General features: G+C 36.3%; 1 protein-coding gene across 1 annotated transcript in view; it reads left to right on the forward strand.

Moving 5' to 3' along the window:
- Positions 1 to 21,382, forward strand: part of LOC124775788 (glutamate dehydrogenase 2, mitochondrial-like) — a 79,411-nt gene that overhangs the window by 15,120 nt on the left and 42,909 nt on the right. Inside the window, exons 2-3 of the mRNA XM_047250622.1 lie at positions 10,401 to 10,601; positions 17,186 to 17,272. Of these exons, the coding sequence (XP_047106578.1) occupies positions 10,401 to 10,601; positions 17,186 to 17,272 (288 nt within the window). The remainder of the gene's footprint in view (positions 1 to 10,400; positions 10,602 to 17,185; positions 17,273 to 21,382) is intronic.

Genomic DNA, 21,382 nt, shown 5'->3' on the forward strand with positions numbered 1-21,382 from the left:
TGAATTATATTCTGTCGCGTAATTTATGTAAATGAGGTAGATAAAAATAGCTATTTGCTCCAAAACAGTCTCACTTATTTGGCTTGCGTTACAGTTGTTGCAATCTTAGAAAGGCCTATTTTGTTCTGCCTAGCAGACAGTGACAAAATAGACATAATCAGATTGAGAAACCACAACAGTCTTGGATACTGTTCACATTAATAGCTTTTTCAGTATTATACAATGGGGTCATTCCATATCAAATCACCCAATAAAAAATAAAGTTTACACCCACCTCCATAGATTTTCATGAAATTTGGCTCAAATGGTTCTAATACCATCCTGACAACACCTGCAAATTTTTTTTGCTGTATCTCATAGTTTTTTTTATAAATTTTTAAAGTTTTTATGTTTTGCATTTTCCGAACCTTCGGAAATGGTAAATTTAATTTGTATTCAAAACTTTAAAATTGCTTGTCTTAAAAACTCTTTTAGATAACATCATGAATTTTTGCAGCAAGTTTATTTATTATACATATTTGAAGATAAAAATGATACTATTAAAATATATTAATGTTTTATATGAAAAAATGTATTTTTTTAATGGATGTTTTGTTTTATAAGAATTGCAATATCTAGAGTCTCAGACCTGATAGAATGCTCAAATTTGTTTTAATTTACTCTTAAACATATAGGCTACTTGATGAAACAAAAATAATGATGGCTTTTTAACATGTTTATTAATTATAGTAGATTACATTAGAATTATGTACAAAAATAGTGTACTTACGACATTTATGTATAACCCAACTGATTGCTTGAAACATTGAATTCTTTGAGTAATTTTGTCTTTTTAATAAACATTAGTGCTGATTCAAACTGTTTTTCCACTTCATCCAAGAGCTTTCAGTTCTTCTGATACAGTCTTTTTTGAAGTAATACATTCTTCCAGTGCCACTTGATTGAGGTGCGTCTACTACACAGACTATGTGCTCCAAAGGCACTATGAAAGAATTTTCTCTTTCAGGTCAATAAAATGATGCAGCTGGTCGTGAGGAATGTAGAAATAGAATTTCTGCATCTTCTTCATCATTGAATATTGTTTTTACCAGTCCAAAGTACCAGTTACCATCATAATTTGCAGCCACATAGCTATTTATGGATGGTTCAACATGAACCCAATCAGAAGAAGAATGGAAAGAAAAGACTAAGGAGGGTTTTACACTATCTGTAGTCCTTCTAATTTCAAGGTTGTTTGTTGGAAGTGGTTTGAAGTTATGAAAACTTCTTGTTCCAGGCATGGTTCGTGTTGCTGAAAAACGTTTTTCTAGTTTTAACCATAGCAAATCAGTTTATTTTTTGTCAATAAAGTGAAAATGAATGTTTTCAATATTTTTTTCACAAAACTTGTACACATCGATTGCTGTCATTATTTGTTCTTCGTCTGAAAGCTGTAGACTGGCTTTCCTTAAAATTCTTTTAATAGTTCCTCCTAGGCCATCACAAATTGACTTCCCATGACTTGTTGCAAAAAAAGAGTGTTGGGCCTTCAAATTAAAGACTCTCAAGTGTTCAGTCAAATTTTTAAAACTGTTTCTATTTTTGTACTGCCCAGCACAACCATCTGTAAAGTAGTGAACTGAGTCTATATCAGTATGATGTAATGACAGCCACTTTGTAATTTCTTTTTGTACAAAGTTAACAAAACCAGTGTCATGTTCTTGGTCATCACTAATAAAACAGTGGTTGGAAACAAAAACATTGTTTTCCTCATTTCTTAGAAAAACTCCAACTGGGTGTAGAGTACAACCACCTCTATTCCAGTGGTAACTTTGGATCTCATTTTGTATAACAAAGGAATAATTTTCACTGAAATCCATCACAATAATTGCTGTTTTGGGTGGTGGGTCTTCTTTCAATCTTTTAAAGGCCGCTGATTGGGATTTTGCTATAAACAAGTGCGGGGTGAGCTTTTCCAATGACCTAACCAATAAAGAAATGTAGTCTTCAACACTGATAGACTGTTTGATCATTTCAGCCCTGTCTGTGTTAACCCACTGACTGATTACAATTTCTTCTGCTAAATCATAATCTTCACTTAGTTTTTCAGTTAAGTACTCAGTTAGTGCAGTATTTGCAGGACAGCTGTCGCAATGATAAAGCATGCAGTTTTGGTTTTCCATGTTGCACACAAGCATCCTAATTAGGTCTTTATAAGATTCTTCAATTTTCACAGCATTCAGTAATAGTTTAACATTCTGGTGGGTACTGCATACACATACAGTGTGTGTGCCTGCAGCACCAGCAAGGATACACCATTTAGGTCTCAAGAAACAAAAATTTGAAAATCCTACTTCTACCTCAGGATTCTCCTATTTGAAAGAATAATAGAGTTCTCTCAAGTTACACAAAATGAGTCTTTTTTGCATGTACACATTTTTTTGAACACTTGCTTTGTCTTTTGTTCCAGGTAGCACTCTGGAACTTTCATCCATTTCATAAAAATCTGTTACAAGTCTTAACTGTATTTTCAGAAAGAGTTTTACCTTTTTTTTGGACCAGGAGTTTCCATAATACCCTTTTCAGATTTTAGCTTTCTAGCTTGTCGCACCATGTACTCACTTACATTAAATTCTTTCATCATTTTATTTCGACTCCAAGAATCTGGAGCCAAAGTCAGAATCTGGATTTTTCTAGACCTCCCAACAGATGAAATCTTCTCTTTCATAAGAGAAATCGTTACATCAAAATCCTTTGCTATCTCAACCACACTTGTATCTTCTTCGTCATCATCAGAACTTGGTGCATCATATTTTAAGGCTTTTGAAACCGCCTTTTTTGCAGTCTTTTCAATACTGCTAACCTTCCTTTTAAAATAAGACCCTTTACTTTGTTCTGACAAGCCATGAAGCTTTATCAGTGTTAAACCTAAATTATCAAGAGCAATGTTTGTTTGTACGAGGGACTCATTTCTGGATTCCAATGATTCTAATTCAACCATGACTTCATCATCTGTTTCACTTTCATTGATTTCAACTCTTAATTTTTCCCGCACAAAAGTTACGGCATGTTGAGCAAAGCTTTTGTCCAGGTTTTATGCTAATATTTTTTGTTAGTAATTGTTTAGAAAGATCCAAGCCTACACTTCTCAACGATTTTTTGATGGGCTCTTTGTGTTTTTTTAGTGGGTCTACACATGTATGATACTTTTCAAAAACATTTAAAAGTAGTAGCTGTGGTGTGAACATATATTCTTAAATTCACACAGATTAATTCCAGATCGTAAGTGGATCAAATCTTTTTCTTCCTTACTCAATTCAGATACCGGTTGTAACTTTTTTGAAGGTGTGTAGGTTGTTTGGAAACAGTCAGATTTTTTAAATAACCCTACGCTACAGGTTTGAATATCTGACATACTGATTTCACTTTTGGTTTGATTACTGTTCTGGTTACTTTTATAGGATATTGGAAAAGAATCTCTGTAAACTAAGTAACAGTACTTACTGAAAGTTCGAATAAACTTAGTAAAATGCTATCCAAGCACTATTTAACACTGTAATAATTTTTTACTTCAAAACACAGGAGTAACAAAACAAAATCCAAGCGTACATTGTTACTCCAAGAAGACAAAAACTTATTTTCGGTGTCTAAGTCACTTGGTACTGTTTATTTTTAAAATATAATTAATATTATTTTAAAAATTAGATAATATTAAACAGGTTAAAAAGCCAACATAATTTTTCTTTTATCTAATAGCCTATACAATTACGAATATTTTAAAACAAATTTGAGCTTTCTATCAGGTCTGAGACTCTAGATATTGCAGTTTTTGTAAAACTAAACATCTGTTAGCTAAAAAATATAATAAAAAATACATTAAAAACTTGTAATTTTTTTTCATTTGGAAGATTTTAATATATCTTTATGGTAATTTTTTTAACATTTAGACATAATACACAAACTTATTCCAAAATTTCATACTGATATCTTGAGTATTCTTTAACATACAAATTTTTTTAGTTGTGAGGACATGTTTAAGTTACGATTTCCGACTGCTGAAACAACGCCAAATCTAAAAACTTTAAAAATTTATAAAAAAAACTATAAGAGATAGAGCAAAAAAGTTTTACAAGTGCTTTCAGGATGATAAAAGAAGTAATTGTATCAAGTTTCATCAAAATCTGACATGGTTGGTGTCAAGGCCTGGGTCACTTGACATAGAATGACCCAATGACATTTTTATTTTCATGTGCCAAAATGTTTGACGAACTTTGATGAGGTAATAGATTCTTCTGCAGAAAGGAAAGCACACTGTGTAAAGCTGTAACAAGAAGAGAGAGAAAAAAATGCTGGGACCTAAGAATTGAAGGAATGTGTACCGTCTTCCTTGTCTCTTGTCTTTACTGGTTTTATGTTTCCTATGTTTAATTTTATGCCACGCAAAAGAGAAAGTTGTCTGTTAATAGGAATAAAGAGTGCAAATTTTCTCAAGAGTTCTTATTCTTCCCGTCACAAATAATCCCATCCAGTATTAAAAGTGATTTTTTTAAGGGGTAGGATGTCAGACTAGCCAGCTCGGAGTAGGAGAGGCACCACAGGACATTTTAATTTCCACTGTCCTGAATATAGATATGTTGGCTTCCATAGCAAAATATACGCATTTGAATTCCACAGAGCAAAATACAGTGAAGTGCGATAGAAAAATGTTGGGTGAAGAGTTGTGGTACTGCATGTAGGCACACTTAAGACCAAATAACATGCCTTACATTTCCTCAGACATATATATTTTATATATATCAAACTCTTCAGAAAGATGTGCACTACAAATTGAACAATTTTGAAAAATAGATTTTTTTTTTTTTTTTTTTTTTTTTAGACATCCTATCTAAACACTCATGTGGGGGGTGGCGAGGGGTGGGGGAAGGTGGGGGGGGGGGGGGCGTTGGAAATATTAAATATTGTAAATCTGTGGCTGACCATTTTTATTTAGCTCGCCCAGTAAATATTCTGAACATCAAAGTTTCTTACATCCAAAAAAGAATGGATAATGTTTACTTTTTCCCCAAGTAGCTTTGTGTAGTATTTATGTGAGCAAGTACAGGGCCTTGCAAGAGAGGCCGCTGAACAGTCTTGCAGGTTTTGGAGGTCACCCACTGCTGCATTACATTGAAGTTTGGCCTTCTTTTTCTGTCATTTATCAGTTTTGGGATGTTTCTTCATTTACTCTAGTTGCAGCCTGCAACTAGAGTAAATGAAGAAACATCCCAAAACTGCAACTAGAGTAAATGAAGAAACATCCCAAAACTGATAAATGACAGAAAAAGAAGGCCAAACTTCAGTGTTAAAAACCAGAATCAGACACCTTAAACAGAATAAGAGTCCAGGTGAAAATGGAATGCAGGCTGAAATGATCCTGGCAGGAGGAGAGAAACTTGCAGAAAAAATACACCGACTGATACAGGCAATATGGACCAAAGAAGAACTACCAGGAGAATGGAAAACAGCTCTGATTTGTCCAATACATAAGAAGGGCAACAAACTGAAATGTGACAACTATCGAGGAATCGCCCTGCTTAACATCTGCTATAAGATCCTGTCCAATTGCCTCATACATAGAATTCAGCCAGTGGCAGAATCGGTGATTGGGGAGTACCAGGGAGGTTTCCGGCCAGGACGGTTAACAGTAGATCACATCTTCAGTCTCCGGCAGCTCACTGAGAAACTGGGTGAATATGGTAAAGATTTGCATATTTTATTCGTTGATTTTAAGAAGCCTATGATTGCATACTGTTTAAGGGAGTTTTGCATAGCAGAGAAACTCATCAATCTGATAAAGATCTGGCTGAACGAAACACATGCAAAGGTGAAGATGGGAAATCGCGTAACTGAGGAATTTGAAATTGTGACAGGACTCAGGCAAGGAGATGGGTTGTCCCCTATCCTGTTCAACTTTGCCCTCGAGGAGATCGTACGTGAGACCTTCCAAGAGAATGAAGGGATTGAAATTGATGGAAAGAGACTGGCATACTTAGCCTATGCAGACGACATCTGTTTACTCTCTAGGTTGGAAGAGGAGTTGGAGCAAATGACCAAAGCACTAAAGGAGGCTGCCAGCAAATTTGAGCTAAACATAAATGAAGCTAAGACAGAGTACTTCATTATGACATGTGGTCATTGTCAGACTGCTGATCATCTACAATCACTGCAGGTTGGGGACCATTCCTACAAGAGAGTGCAAGAATTCAAATACCTAGGGGCACTTTTCACTGAGAACTCTGTCATGTGAAGCAGAGATCAATGCCAGAATACAAGCAGGAAACTGATCTTACCACAGCCTAGCACAACTGCTTCGGTCCAAATCTCTCTCCAGACAGTTCAAGATCTGACTACAAAACCCTGATCCAGCCCGTTGTTCTATACGGCTGTGAGACATGGAGTATCTGGAAACAGGACTTCCATAAGCTCCTTGTTTTTGAGAGAAAAGTGCTTCGGAAGATCTTCGGTCCGGTTCTGGAGAGCAGATACAGGGGAATGGAGGATCATATACAGCCAAGAGCTTGAGGAAGTATACCAGCAGCCCAACATAGCAGGAACTTTCAAAGCCAAACGAATGCAGTGAGCCGGCCATGTGGCCCGGATGGAGGATCACAGATGGCCTCGGACGCTCCTGGATTTCACACCTACAGGAAAGAGACCGCCAGGGAGACCCAAGAAGCATTGGAGGGATGGACTCCATGAAGATTTAAAACAAATGTCAATAGATGTGGATGAATGTCGGATAGCAGCAATGGACAGAATACAGTGGAGGAGGAAACTTGTAGATGCGTGCGGTCCACTGGGCCTGATCATGTAGTAGTAGTAGTAGTAGTAGTAGTAGTAGTAGTAGTAGCCTTAACAGCCCAGTACTGATAACTCTGAAAAGGAGGTTGAGTTCCAAAATGTGGAGTAATGTTGTATGTGTTATCCCTCTCATGAAAAATCCAAGTTTTAGACCTTCTCCCCCTTGAGTGTTAGTCATTTTGAAAAAATCCCCTAGATGGCACTTTTTCAGATGTTCCTCAATAGCTTAGTTCCACTGCATTTTAGATAAAAATATGCCATTATCAGTTTTAAAGAGTGTTAAATTTCCTGTGAGATACATGCATAATAGAGGCCTTGAAAATCTGCAAAAATTGAAGAAATTGCAAAAAGTTAGAGATGTCAGTGGTTTCACCTTTAATAACTTTTTTGTGCAGTTTTGTGCATTACACCCAATGGCTAGAGGATTTAATTTCTTTTAAGATTCACATGAAATATTTGTAATTACTCCCTATATACACCCAGAAATGTTGCATTAACAATCTTAGTGAAAGTGGACTCGAAACTGAAAATACTATTCTCAGTCAAAAATAGTATTCCTGAATGTAATTTCATCTTTAAGCCAGGATGTATGCAATATATATGTGTACTTCACGAGATTACTGTAATTTCTGGTGAAGGCATTCGCAAATTGACAAAGTCTTCATTTTACTCAGCCTCCACACCTTTACCAAATGATAATGATATGGGGAACAGCAAAGTTAATGTGATAGATGGTGGTTAACTCCTACACAGAGTTCACTCAAAATGGAGCAAATGTTTTTCTGCTGTTTTTAAAAGATTGATGACCAACATACATTGATCTCATGGTCAAAATTCTGTGGTAGTCTTTGTTTGGTATCCAGCAGCAAAAAATACAAGGAGCACAGAAAGCTCTGAAAGAGCTCTTCTTCCAGGCTACAACCTTGTGCAAAAGTTCTTTTTGATGGTGCCATGTTTTTGCAGATTCCAAAGGATAAATTGATATTGAAGGAAGAAACAAATCCCATTTCATCTCATCACTTCAGAAGTAATTTCAGCAATCTCAAATTGTCACCAAGCAGGTAATAAAAGATCAGGAGTGTCAAATGTGAAACTTTCATTGTCATTGTCATAAGAGGAGACATTGATCTTTTGGTTTTGGTGATGGCTTTAATGCTGGAAAGTGTGTTCTTTTACAGATCTGGAATGGGTAACACGTGAAATGTGATGTATTCCAAAACAGCCTCCAAAAATAAAGGTAATGTCTTAAAACATTATATATCTACAAGCAATAAGTGGTTGTGATATCACTTCTGCTCTGTTTGGTCAGGGGAAATCAGATTTTTGCACCACACTTGAGAATGATGCTTTCCACTGAAAAGAAAAAAAACATTTCTATTTTCAAAGAACCAATTGCAGAAACAGAAAATTGTGGAAGTAACTGAAAATTCCTTGTTGCACTTTATAGAGATACCTCAAACACTTCTAGAAATGGGTTGTGATATCTTCACTCTTCTAAAACTGCTACAAACACCAATTTTGATTTGGCATACCTACCTCCATCAAGGGATGCAGTTTAATATCATGCATGTAGTACTTATCTGCAAGTACAAACATGTATGGGGTTTGAAAAAGACACCCTTAAGTGGGGCTGGAAGAAGGATTTTGGTGGTCTAACTTCATCCCAATGAATAAAAAACAGCTCCACAGCCATTGCTGACCGTAATTTCATGCCAGTGTAAAAAGACTTTTGGTGACAAATGCAGCTGCAGAAATAGCAGGATGTCAGTACTTCATTGTATGTGTTCACTGTGAATTCAAATCATCAGTAATGTGCTGGAGGTTGAATTCAGCATGGAAGACGATGAGTTAGATGATCCACTGCCTTGGTAGAAATTATGAATTTCACACACTAATCATGTCTGATGGAAAACAACAGGAATTGATGAATTTTAAACTTAAAATTCTGTAAATACCATTGAAATAAAACTTAAGATCTATTTTTAAACTTTATTTTGTTGATATATAGTTATATGTAAAATTAGTTTTTTTTCTTTTTCAAAAATAAATATTCCCAAGAAACTACATTAATCTCATGAACTACATGTGTAAGTTGCATACATAATGACTTAAAGATGATATACACTCAGGAGTCCTTTTTTACTGAGGATGGTGTTTTGTTTGAAGTCCACTTTCATTACAACTGTTAATGCAACATTTCTTGGCATGTATAGGGAGTAATTAAAAATATTTTCTATGAATCTTGAAGGAAATAAATCCTCTACAACACAGGGTATTGTGTATTCTGCATGAAACTTAAAAAAAGAGGTTATTAAGGGGAAAGCACTGATATCTTTAACATTTTAAGATTTCTTGACATTTTTGCATATTGTCACAGCCTCATAATTCAGCAGCTGTTACACATTTTCCATGTTACACAAGAATCTTGAAAGAAATTAAACGCTCTATAAAATTGATAATACCATTTTTTCCCCTCAAATGCAGAGGATGTGAGCTACTGAGGGAAAACTGAAAAAAGTACCAGTTCTTAGAGGTTTTTTCAAGACGGCAGATAATGCACAAGGAGAGAGGAGGTCTACAACTCTGATTTTTTATGAGAGGATAATACATACGACAGACATGAAAATCAAAGTTACTCCACCTTTTGCAGTCCAAATCTCTACTGTGTTATAACATGCAAAGTGCAAAATAGTCTCAGAACTCATTTGATGTACAGTCATAAGCCACACAAAAAATTACTTACTGCTTAAATGGCATTCATGGTTCAAATGGTTCAAATGGCTCTGAGCACTATGGGACTTAACATCTGAGGTCATCGGTCCCCTAGAACTTAGAACTACTTAAACCTAACTAACCTAAGGACATCACACACATCCATGCCCAAAGCAGGATTCGAACCTGCGACCGTAGCGGTTGCGCAGTTCCAGACTGATGCACCTAGAACCGCTTGGCCACACCGGCTGGCGGCATTCATGAAAAAAATATTTTTACAGGTATGGTTCCATTAAAACTGTATTATTACAGTGTTAAACATTTGAAGTATGCCCATAAAGGTTTCTCATTAACACAAAAGATGGCAATCAAAGGTGTGAGCAACAAAGTCATAAGACACTAACACTGGTTGCCAGTAATAAATATTTTTTTATACTTATCAAAATTTCATCTGAACTGTAACTGTAACTTGATGGAAATTCTCATAACTGCCATTAACAAATATCTGTTGAATATGTGAGTGTGCTTCAGGTGTTCCTGAGCTATCTGCCATTTTACAGCACTGCGTGACTATCTATGGTCTGAAAATATTTCCAGATGGTAGACTTTAAAACTGCGCTATGTCATTTTCTACCATCTGTTGCAGAAAGACTTTTTTTCAATGTTAAGAAACTCATAGAATGAGAAACTCAGTTTCAGTTTCAAAAAAATCGTGGCTTGTGACTATATATCTCTGATGCATCAATTACCTAAGGTGTAATAAAAGAAAATTCAGTTACAATTTTTTCCAAAATGCTGTAGGTCCTACTCTGTAGTCTTGTGGTAAAAATAAATTATGCAACAATATGACTGTCTAACAAACATTTCAGGTATTCGATTCTCTCTTGGAGTATCTCCTGATGAAGTTGAAGCTTTGGCTATGATAATGACATTCAAGTGTGCAACTGTGCAGGTTCCTTTTGGAGGAGGCAAAGGTGGAATTAAAATGAATCCAAAGTGTTATACTAAACTTGAAATTGAAAAGATTACTAGGCGATATGCACTTGAACTGATGAAGAGAAAGTTTTTAGGTAAGGAACAACCATATTTAGCATTACTTTAAAAAACCTTACAGATAGAAGATAAAAAGTTGGAATCTCTGTATAAAACAGGAAATGTCCTGACTGGCTGACTGACTGACAGAAATAGAACATTTGAAGAGGGTGTTGATCTTATACAGTAACCTTCATTTAAGAAGGGGTTTTTCAAAATTCCACTCCTAAGGGGTGAAATAGGTGATGAATGGTTTTTTGAAAGTATTTCACTATTATGGCAACTTTGAAGCTAGAACAATGAAAATTTGTATTTGGTTTCCTGGTAAAATTAAGAAAATAAGTGTTTCATCATTTTTGGAAATTCAGTCTCTAAGAGGATGTGGTACTTGTGACTTTTTTTAAAATAAATCATTATCAAAGAACTGCTAAGCATTTTTAAACAGTATTATGAAATGGTAAGTTGCCACTCACCATATAGCGGAGATGCTGAGTCGCAGATAGGCACAACAAAAAGACTGTCGCAAATAAAGCTTTTGGCCCATAGGACCTTCATCAAAAATAGACAACTGCATGAGTGTGGCTTCAGTTGCTTGAGACTGCAGTTGTGAGTTGCATTTGTGTGAGTATGTGTGTCTGTCATCTATTTCTGACGAAGGACTTACTGGCCCAAAGCTTTACTCATGACAGTCTTTTCGCTGTGCCTGTCTGTTACTCAGCATCTCTGCTATATGGTGAGTGACAAATTTTCTTTTCATAATATTGTTACATTCCAGCCTGGTTTTCCATTGTTTAATTTAAGTATTTTTAAAATCACATCAATGAAAACTGGTACTGTACATCTCAGTTTGAAATAAATAAATAAAAAAAAAAACTTTCATTGTTTACGGAAATTCAACCCCTAAGAGGGTAAAATAGGGGATGAAAACTTTTATGAAAATATTTCATTATGAAAGCAGCGTGGCTTGTTGTTCAGAAGTATATTTAGAAGAGATCATGCTTTTATGTACTTAATAAATGTGAAAAGTGTAGACAGTGTTGCAGTTTGTGAACTAAATCAAAGAAAGCTATTTAACAGTCACTGTGACAAATTGGCTTTGTCAGAAAAAAATAAAATAAAAAGAAATGCATCTATAATTTGTTAATTTTTCAGTAGGCCTAATATATGTTTATAAAATTATTTTTGTTGATATTACAATGGAAACTAATCATTACTGATGACAAAATAGATACAACATGTAAATGCAAATCCCTGTACTGGAATAGCCATTTGAGATAAGGGAATTTAGTACTGGTTGTAAGACTGGTGCTAATAACTATAGGACCACTTACCCGATTTATCTCTTTCTTTTTTTAACTCACTATATTTAATTAGGCATGGTGGAACCCTTTAATTATGCAAAGACTGGTAGCCATGTAAATGGTCACCAACCCTCTTATAGGGTGTAGAGTTACCCTTGAGCACTGAAAAATAGTGCAGACCATACAGCATTCACGAGTGAAGTGGCAGGCATTGAGCTAGTTGGAGATAATTAGTATTTTACGTTACATGACACAAAACTCTATTTCCTTTGACTCCTTCTTTTATTCTCAGTAGAGGAAAGGCTGAAATACTTAAGTCCGAACAGATGCGTGCAGTCCATACCAAATATATTACCATATAATTTAAAAAACTTGACACAACAAAGGAAAGGGAACTTTCATTGTTGTAGATGCCGGCGAAAGAAACAATTTACATAATGGCGAGGAAGAAAATGGCAGCCACTCATACCATTTGCCCATGGTTCAGCTTGTCACACATCAAAGAAGCAGGCTCCTATATTACAATCAATAAACAAAAATTTTCCTCAAGGTAAAATATGTGAAATCTGATAATCCACTCTGTTGCCTGATGATGGGCCCAAATCCAAAACTGGTTTTGGAGAAATAAGTTGTTCATACAGAAATAGAGTGATAGGTTGCAATTTTCTTTCTGAAAGATATTTCCAGAAACTGCTAGATGGTCTTAATGCATCATGGATTAAATAAAAAGCTGTAAATGTTGAATACAGCATTTACAAAGCATAATGTAATGATGGGAAATTAAGCGTTTTCCAGCTTGTTGACATTATTTATTTTCATATCTGTTTACATGTTGTAATAAATAATGGAAAATAATTCAACAGCAGCTACTAAATACATTGTCCTTCTTTATTACAAATGCTACTAGTCTGTAGATAAAAAATAACTAGCCATGTCATAAACAGAAACATTTTTGAATAAAATGTTTTCAGTTTTCATTTTGCATCAATTGAAATGGAAGTCTCACGCTTTCAACAGCATTCGCCACTGGTGTCCTTGGGCGTTAAAAGTTCAGACTTATGCAGTAGGCAAGGCATCTATCTTATATATGTAAATCAGCACTGTCTAGAATATTCCAGAAGTAGTCCAAATTAATGTGTGCACAGGAAAGTGAGCCACGCACCCCACCACTGCACTGGTCTGCTGTGAATGTTGTGAGGGATCGGCACCGTATTCAGAACTTCTACTTATGCCACCCTGTAATTGTTAAGCATTTTTTTCCCTTTTTATTTTGTGACCAAAACCTACCACTCCACTCTACTAGTGGTGTACCCCTGTTGCTGTTGAAATTATTACACCATAACCTGATCTCAGCTTCTCATTTTATGGTATAATCCTAATATGTAGTTGCCTGATCCAAGATTCTAATCTCTTCAAATACTATTCTGTGTCCGTTTCTTAGCCAATTTCTCTGATGGTCAACTTGGCTGGTTCTCTTTGTTTTATGTGGTGCCTGTGTTCAGCGTATTGATCAGTGACTGTATGGATGGTTTGTCTCTTGTAAATATTGTCACATGTAGGGGCAAAGGCATGTGTCTGCATGTATGTAAGTGTATTTGTGGATTTTTCTCCAGCTCATCAAAGGATAAATCCAAAAGCTAGTAAATTTTCCTCCTTTTGTGTGTGGCTATTGACAACTCAAAGCTTCTACTTTTCGGTAAGTAGTCTCCTTTAACAGCAAAGTATTTTTTACATTCTACAAGAACTTTCCTTTGACATCAGTATTATATATTATAGATACATGAGGGAGGATCAGAAAGTATTGCACAATAATTTTGTTCTACCCTGGTATTACAGCTGAAATGTTGAAATTTCATGACGATATATCATAGTTTGAAGTTTGTCGTGCAGAGGCTATTTTGTTTTCATGTGTGCTCTAGTGAGAGAAGCCTGAACTATGAAACAAGCATGCTGTGCATGTTTTTCATCGTGTTCTGAAGAGCAGTGAAGTGTAGTTTGATATTTGCTGGCCAAAGTGTATAAACCAAGTGAAATTCACAGAAATGTGCGTGGCATGTATGGGGATGACTGTATGGACTGCAGCAATTCTCCAGGTGGTGTGTATTCTTCCAAGGGTGTCATGTGAACCTTAGTGATTTGCCACAGTCCTGGTGAGTGGTAACAGTTGCAACCCCACAGACTGTTGGAGCCATTGAGACACCAATTTTGAATGACCACTGTGTAGAACTGCAAACCTTATCACTGCAGTTCAACATTACCCATGGTGTGGGTTTCAATATTGTACCTGACTAACTGAAATTGTGCTCGCTGGTTGCCTAAGAACCTGACAGACAACCACAAAGGCTAGTGAATGATGACAAGCTGGGATCACTTCACGTGTTTTGCCATAGAAGGGCATGACTTTCTGAAAGAAATCATCACTGGTGATGAGTTGTTGGCATACCACTAAGTGCGCAAAACCAAGCAGGCTTCTACAGAGTGGAAACATGCTGGTTCTCCAGTATGAATAAAATTCAGTGTGACTCAGCCTACTGGGGAAGTGCTTGTGACAGTGTTCTAGGACATGCATGGTGTGCTGTTGGTGGACTTTGCTGAAAACAGGACCACTGTGAATGCTGCAGCCAACATTAAAACTTTGGTTGAGCTGGGTGGTGTCCTTCGTGACAGATGCCACAACATTAATGCTGCCAGTGTCCAGATCTTCATGACAATGCTCACCCACATGTTGCTGCTCCTGTTTGGGGAGAAAATCACCAAATTTTGGTGGGAGTTGCTCCAGCATTCAACATACTGTCTGGACCTTGGCACCACTGAACTTCCATCTGTTTGGTCTCATGAAGAAATTTCTAGCTCAACACTGTGACAGATATGGAGGTGAAATCAGCAGTCTGCAGATGGCTATACTCCAACCAAATGGAATTCTGTGAAGAAGGCATATTGATACTGGTACCACAATGGAAGAAATGTGTTGAGAACATTGGTGACTCTATAGAAAAGTTAGTAAAATATGTAAGTTAATTTTAGATTTTTTTTGTTTTGTTACCTATTAAACAATTTGGTGATAAAATATTGCGTGTTACTTTCTGATCTTCCCTCAGACACACACACACACACACACACACACACACACACACACACACACACACACACACACCAGGTGATTTTATCCACTGTGTACAAACTCGAGAGATTGATCAATGAGAGGATATGGAACAAAAAAGGTTCAATGACCTTATGTCCAGAAATGTATGGTTTCCATGCTAGAGACCCTTTATTCAATCACACCTTGTTACAGAGACTGAAGTTTAATATGCACTGTATCATCTAGCCACAGTTACAGTATGCATGGTTTCCTCCTAGAGGGTGGTACTGTTCCTTATACATCATGTCCTAGCACCCTCTCCTGCCATAATAAATGGTAATGTTGTGTCCAGTTCACTTCTCTTGGTGACTTGCCTTGTAGTGGATGTGATATAGCATTGTACACAATGGTTCTGTACTCAAATCAACAGCTTGCTGATGTGGTGTGCACTTATGGAAAGACAAATGGCAATGGGCAGTGGGCAACAAGGTTGTATCAGGAGACCTATCCCTACTGACAACAACCACAGTGTTCAATGTCTGCAAAAGTGTTTCGCATTTTGTCTGAGACAGGGTTGTTTCAGAAAGCAGGAAATCATTAAGGATGTACCTGAAATGTTCAAACACCGGACTTGGAGAAAAATATGATTAACACTGTAGAAAGTCACCACTGTGTCAGTACCAGGCAGTTGGCCCACCAGTACAGGATAAGCCAGACAATCATTCAGAACATTCTCCATGACAATTGTTACTATCCTTATCACTTAACAGTGTGTGCAGGGCTTGCCAGCGACAGACTTTCCACATCGGGAGCAGTTTTGTCACTGTTTTCTTCACCAGGGAACCACGATACCAAGGATTTGTGTCATCCATCATATTCCCAGATGAGGCAATCTTTATGTGGATTGGTATCTTCAACTTTCATAATGGTCATCTGTGGGATAGTATGCAGAACCCCAATGATACAGTGACAGTGAACCATCAGCATCAGTGCAGCTGGAATGTGTGGGATGGGATAACTTGTGACTGTATTTTGGAATCAGTCTTGCTTCCACATAGCCTAACAGGCCGGAACTATTGGTGTTTCTTGTGGTTTACTTTACCTTCCCTGCTGGAAGAAGTGCCATTGATAATTCAAAGGGTTATGGGCTGCTACATGATGGTACTCCAGCCCACTTCACCGTTAATGTCCGTACGCATCTCAATCATGTGATGAGGGGTCCAGTTGCATGGCCTACTCATTCACCAGATCTCAAGCCATGCAATTTCTAGTTATGGAGCCATCTCAAAAGTATGGTGTATGCAGAGTCCATTCCAGATGTGGAGACACTGGAGCATCATATTCATACTTTTGCAGTGCTTTTGACACTGTTCGGACATGAACATGTCAAACAGAACATGCTATGGCACGGACATGCTTGCATTGAGGCATGTGGAAATCATTTTCAACACATACTGGAACATTGGCTGCATGGTACAGAGCATATTAGACCACAATCTCTGTAACAATGTATGATTGAATAAATAGTCTCTTAGCATGTAAACCGTGCATTTCTGGAATAAGTTCATTAGACTTTTTTTGTTCCAAGTATCCTCTCAATGATCAATGCCTAGAGTTTGTATACAGTGGAAGAAATGAAGCGCCCCCCCCCCCCCTCCCCCACCACACACACACACACACATCTGATATCTGTACAAATGTTTAGAATTATGTATAAAAATCGAGGTAAATCAGTCAAGATTTTTTTTCGAGATTTTTTGCTAATAATACCTCTGCCTGTCTGAATGCTTATTAGAATATATTTGTAAAAATATGAAGTAAATTGGTCAAGAACTTTTTGAGATTTTTGATAAAAACATTAAACAACAAATTGTCCTTATATAGTAGCATAGATTATTGTGCTTTTATTTCTATTAATTTGATATGTGTAGCCATGCTTGGGTACTAACAACTACACTATTGCACAACCATAACAAAAACTAGAATAAACTTGTATTGTGTAAAATCTGTAAAATATCTGAAATTTTGGATATTAGGAGCATTGTAAATATTTTCATTGTACTCATGATTTTTTAATATAGAGTACGAGCACACTGTGAAACTAGATAACAATGTATTATATTGATTTCTGATGGTAGATCTATTCCTATCAATTTAAGTTACTAAAGAAAATGCACTACAGTAGTACCACATGATCCTCATACATTATTGCATTTACTCATTATGTTAATGATTTCAGAACCAGGTGTGTATGTGCCAGCACCAGATGTAAATACTGGTTCCAGAGAAATGTCATGGATAGCAGATACATATATCAAGTCATTAGGTAAGGTGAAATTATTGCTCCACAAAAACTGGCTATCCTTTTGTAGTGCTATTGTATTGCTTGAACTCATAAAAAGATTGTTCACTTTAAATCCTGATACTTGCATTAAAATGCAGACAGAGTACATGACTGTTGCTAATTACTTTCTGATGAAAGGGAAGTTCCTACATGAAATGTATAATGATCTGTCAAGAATTATATTTTATATCATTCATTTTAGTATGAGTGAGAGGAGAATAAAAAAAAAGACGTATCACTTCTGTAACAGGAACTTTTGCTATATGAGCTTTAAGCTGTAGCTGACTCCTTTTGTAAGGAAGATAGAACAACAAATAAAAACTAAAAGGTACCATATGAACCTAAAATGGTCACAGTTATAAGACAAACCAACTATTTTGTAGAAGCTTACCTATTTTTTTTTTTTTTTTTTTTTTTTTGTAGCAAATTCTGAGTACAAATAGTTTTACTGATTTCAAATGTATCATCCTGCATCATAAATGTTGACACAACCTTTTGTGAACTTTCGCTTGTTTATTCATTTAACCCATTGGATCATATTAAGGACATTGTACTTGATGGTATCAGATATTTTACTCAAATCTAGTGTTTGCAGGGAAAAGTATTCTGTTTAAATATATATATGCTACAAATTCATATAATCATTTGTTAAATACAGTCAGTCATACCGTAGATATGCTCCAACAGAGCTTTCAAATACCTGAAAAAGTTAATTCTGGCAAACTAAGGACCATGTCAAAATGACTGTTTAGTTCTCTTCATCTTCCTTCAAAACTGTTTCATTTTCTCAGAATGAACTCTTTTTCCTATCACCTGACCCACTTATTTTTCTTTTTGTTTTAGCTTCCTCAAGACATTTGAATTACTTTACATCTAGTCTGAATTTGTCTCTGTTGAATCAAGTTGCCTGTTCAATCTGAGTTTCCTCTAAATCCTTTTCTTGTCTTGCCTCCCCACTCATTTTCTTTGTCTGTTTTCCACATATTTTCCTGATCTCATCAGTTATTTTAGGGCAGAACGAGTGTATTTTCCTATTTGGTCTCGTAAGCCAAAGCCATCTTTGTTCTTGATTGGACCTAATATTTTTTGCAGTATTCTTCTTTCTGTCTTTCCCAAAACTTGTGACACCCTTTTGCAGTCATGTAAAAGTAATGTTTCTGAACCAGAAGGGATTTGTGGTTTTACAACTGTATTATAATGTCTTAATTTAACATATGTACAAAAACATTTTTTTCTACACAAATTTCTAGCTTCTGTATGCGAGGAGTAATGAAAAAGTAAAGGAGTTTTTGTTATTCTTCAAGAGTCTTTATTTATTCATCAACTTTGCCTGTTCAGGATAATCCCCTTCAGATATAACACACTTCTGCCAGCACTTCTTCCAATCTTGGTAGCACTTCTGGGACTTACAGTTCATTATGGTTTTCAGCTCCTTCAGCAATTCTGTTTTTATCCCATCAGTGCTGACAAAAAGATGGCCTTTCAAGGTTCTCTTCAGCCTAAGGAATAGAAGGGAGTCATAGGGGGCCACGTCTGGTGAATATGATGGCTGATACAATGTAACAGCTTTGTGTTTTGTCAAAACATGAGGAACAAGCTTTGAGGTGTGAGAAGGAGCATTATCATGATACATTTTTCATGAGTAGTTTTGCCAGAATTCTACATACAACAAATGATTATATGAATTTGTAGTATACATACATTTAAACAGAATAATTTTCCCTACAAACACTATATTTGAGTAAAATGGCTGACACCATTTAATACAATGAGCTTAATATGATCAGATGGGTTAAATTAGTAAACAACTGAAAGTTTACAAAATGTGGTGTCAACATTTGTGATGCAACATGATACATTTGAAATTGCATAACTTGCAAGTAGTATTCATTATTGACTGTAAGACCAGGAACTCATGAGGCACTATCTGATTGTAATCGAAGAAAACAGTGAGAAGAACCTTCACATTTGATTCAATGTGTCGAATTGATTTTTCAGGCAGTTTCTGTTGGGATGATTGGACTTTGATTTCGATGTCATACCCATATACCCATGTTTTGTCATCTGTTGTAACCTCCTTTGGAAGTTCTGGATCATTGTTGACTTCATTCAGCAATTCCTGAGCGATGTATGTGCGGCATTTTTTCTGGTCAAAATTCAACTGTTTCAGGACAAACTTTGCTGTTATGTGTTTCATGTCCAAAACTATTTGAAAAAATTGCTTCTCATGAGCCAAAGGATATGCCAACATCAACAACCACCTCTCTGATGATTATTTGGTTATTTTCCAGAACCATTTTCATTCCTCCTACATTGTTGTCAGTAATTGATGTCCTATGGTGTCCAGGCGGTTTTCTTCAATGTTTCCTCACACCTCTTTGAAACATTTATACCAATCATGACCTTTTGTCTTACTTATAGTAGATTCACCAAAACCCACAGTCAGCATTTTGAAAGTGTTGCTCCACTTTAATCTATTTTTCAAGCGCAGCAAACTATCCAAACCATCTTTTTCAAAAGAAAAAAATTTGCCTGCACTGAAAAAGACATATAAGCTTTTCGATTGTCAAAAATAAACTGCTGAAAAAGCAAACATGGTTCAGGAACATGTGTGCCAACAAGATAAAAAAATTGAAAATGGGATTATAAAGCACACAAAGTTAAAAAATTCCTGCTACTTTTTTGTCAAACTTTGTATGTTTTTTAAAAAATTTTCAGTCCTAATTGAAACTGCTCCTTTTTCCCTTTTTGTGTTTATACTTTCACCCAAATATTTAATGTTGGCTGTTTTCATAATGTCGACTTATTTGGTTTTCTAAATTTGTGATGAGTTACTTTTCATTTGTCATATCTTCTGGCGTTTCAAATGATATTTGTAGACGGGCCTTCTCAGCTATTTCCTTGGGAAGTTATAGTCTCTTCTTCACATTTTCTGTAGTTCCATCGATTATTATGAGATCATCTGCGAAGCCTAAACCATTTATTGCTTCTTTTGATCTACCCATCTTTATGTACTTATCAACCTTTTGTTTTTCTTCCTATATTTTGCATTTTGTTATAACCTTTTCCAGCACGCAGTTGTATAATAATCCTAACAAATTGTCTCCTTGTCTGTTTCTTGGTACTGTTTGGAAGGGACTACATGTTGTTCCAAGAAATTTAGCTTGAGATACTGTGTTTGCAAGAGTCTATTTACTTATTTCCGGAGTTTTTGTATCTGCTGCAGATTCCTTAAGGTTTTGAGGAGGGAGTCTTTTGTGGCGGTGTTCGTAGCGACAAACACTTGGCGGTAGAAATGGCTTACGAAGTCACTGCCACACTTTTAATAGCGGGCCGACCGGTCCGCTGGAACAGTAAACAGAAAGATGAAACCCCAAACACTCTGATTAAATAAAAGTCGGTACTTATCTTTATTGGTGAAGATACAGAAACACAATAGTGAACTCCGTGTCTACAGAGATCTGTCTAGTTCGAGTTGGAGCGGCTAGGTCAGCGTCGGCTGACGACAAACAACAACTCTGCTGCGATGAACACACAACTGACTAGCAAGTACACAATTCGGTGGCGCGTATACAACTGAGCGGCGAATACAGAACTGTCCTAGCGCTCGCAACTCCAGCGCTTAAGAAGCCAGAAGCCAGCGGTGGCGCGCGCAGACTTGCGGCGATTTGCTGTCTCGCTGGCGCTGCTTATGCGGACGGCGTCTGGACTTTGATGCTGCCAACCTTTTGGCAGCGGGCTCGGTTGGCATTACTGGCTAGGACATAACAGAGTCACTGTCAGTTGAATCACATGCCTTTATAAAATCAACAAATTAAGCACTATACTTTTATTTGATATTTTCATATATGTTATTACTTACTGTATATTTCATATTTTATAGCAGTTTGGTGAGCAATTTTATTACCATGATGACTGTACCATGGCCAGAATCAGAAATTTCTTTTATTTATGTACACAAGTAAATAATTAATTTATGTATATGAGACATGCATAAGTAATGTAATTGAAACACGTACACAGTGTCAATCATAATTTACAGCCACTAGTACAAACTTATTAGATTATTCTTCAAAATTCTTTAACGCAATG

The sequence above is a fragment of the Schistocerca piceifrons genome, chromosome 1 (assembly GCF_021461385.2).
Source record: "Schistocerca piceifrons isolate TAMUIC-IGC-003096 chromosome 1, iqSchPice1.1, whole genome shotgun sequence".
NCBI classification, from domain to species: domain Eukaryota; kingdom Metazoa; phylum Arthropoda; class Insecta; order Orthoptera; family Acrididae; genus Schistocerca; species Schistocerca piceifrons.